The sequence below is a fragment of the Aplysia californica genome, unplaced genomic scaffold (assembly GCF_000002075.1).
Source record: "Aplysia californica isolate F4 #8 unplaced genomic scaffold, AplCal3.0 scaffold00005, whole genome shotgun sequence".
Taxonomy (NCBI): Eukaryota; Metazoa; Mollusca; class Gastropoda; order Aplysiida; family Aplysiidae; genus Aplysia; species Aplysia californica.
The window spans coordinates 2,086,986-2,088,323 of record NW_004797275.1 but is presented as its reverse complement, the minus strand read 5'-3'; the positions used below and the strand labels follow the sequence as shown (position 1 = coordinate 2,088,323).

General features: G+C 44.8%; 1 protein-coding gene across 1 annotated transcript in view; it reads right to left on the bottom strand.

Annotated features, from left to right (window-relative positions):
• The window catches only part of LOC101861626 (1-phosphatidylinositol 4,5-bisphosphate phosphodiesterase eta-1), a 31,663-nt gene extending 31,206 nt beyond the window's left edge, over positions 1 to 457 (bottom strand). Inside the window, exon 1 of the mRNA XM_005089377.3 lies at positions 312 to 457. Within this exon, the coding sequence (XP_005089434.1) occupies positions 312 to 412 (101 nt within the window). The 5' untranslated portion in view covers positions 413 to 457. The remainder of the gene's footprint in view (positions 1 to 311) is intronic.
• Between the last annotated feature and the right edge of the window lie 881 nt (positions 458 to 1,338).

Below are 1,338 nucleotides of genomic sequence, written 5' to 3'. Positions count from 1 at the left end.
TAATAATAATAATATATCCCATTTAAAATATAGCACCATATCGCATAAAAATATAAGTTCATGTCATAAACAAAATGATATAAGAAAACGAGAGGCGGTGATTAAGCAGCCAGGATATCGGTGAGGGTGGTTGGCGGGTGCTCTGGTGTGGTTTGCTCCTTCTTTCCTATAAAACATCACAATCTATATCTCCCCTCCTTCTTTTTTGTGTTTGTTACTCTCTTGTAACACCTCTAAACTGAGGCACTTATATGATCTTTTTTTGTTGCAAGTGCCGTAAAACTCTTACTAAAACTAAATCAAAAGGATATCTGTTGGTCTCGTTCCTCTGCTCAGCCAGCTGCTCCATCTGCATGGCGTATTTCAGGCCCCTGACCCACTTGTCCCGCGCCTCCTTCGAGGGAGCCATCATGTATAGGATCTTGTGGGTGGCGCCCAGGATCACCACGAAGCACAGAGATTTCTGTTAGGGGCGGGGGTGGCGGGGAAAGGGGGGGGGGGCGAAGAAGAACAACACTCAGATAGTAGTAAGGTTGATGAGGTGAAAGCAAATCTCTTGTTTTTGTGTTTGTTTGTCTGTCTGTCTGTATGTATGTTTGTCTGTTTGTATATATCTGTTTGTTTGTTTGTACGTTGGTTTGTCTGTCTATTAGCCAGTCTTTATGTACCCCGGCCTCTGTCTGGCTCTCTGTCTGTTTGTCTATAGGTATCTCTGTCTCTGTCTCTATCTGTCTATCTGTCTATCTGTCAGTCTGTCTACTTGTCTCTCTGTAAAAGTCTGTCTGATTCTCGCTTTCTCTTTCTCTCTGCCTATCTGTCCCTGTACCCCCCCCCCTCTCTCTTTTTGTTTTTCTCCTCCACATCCACTCACATACAAACACACAGACACACAGACACTCACATATATTCACATACACATACAGACACACAGACATACTTACACAGGCACACACACAAATAGACAAACGCGTATCTACGCAGTTACACTAATATACATAGACACATACCCATGCACAAAGAAACGAAGAGAAATATAAGCGACAACACTGTAAAATGACCAAAACATCCCAGAAAACAAACATGATGAAAAACAAGAAAAATCTCTTCCCCACCCCTATCCACTCCCCACCCCACATCCGTCCCATAACACACAGGCCCACCCACAAAACTACCCCCCCCCCATCCCAACCCCACCTCTGATCACCACAACCCACGACACCCGAATTCTATTCTCACCTACCCCCATCCATCCCCTTCCCTAAACTCCACCACTCCATCCCCCACTCTCCCAATACCCCAATCCTCAACGATCGCACTCCTACCAATAACCATCAATTA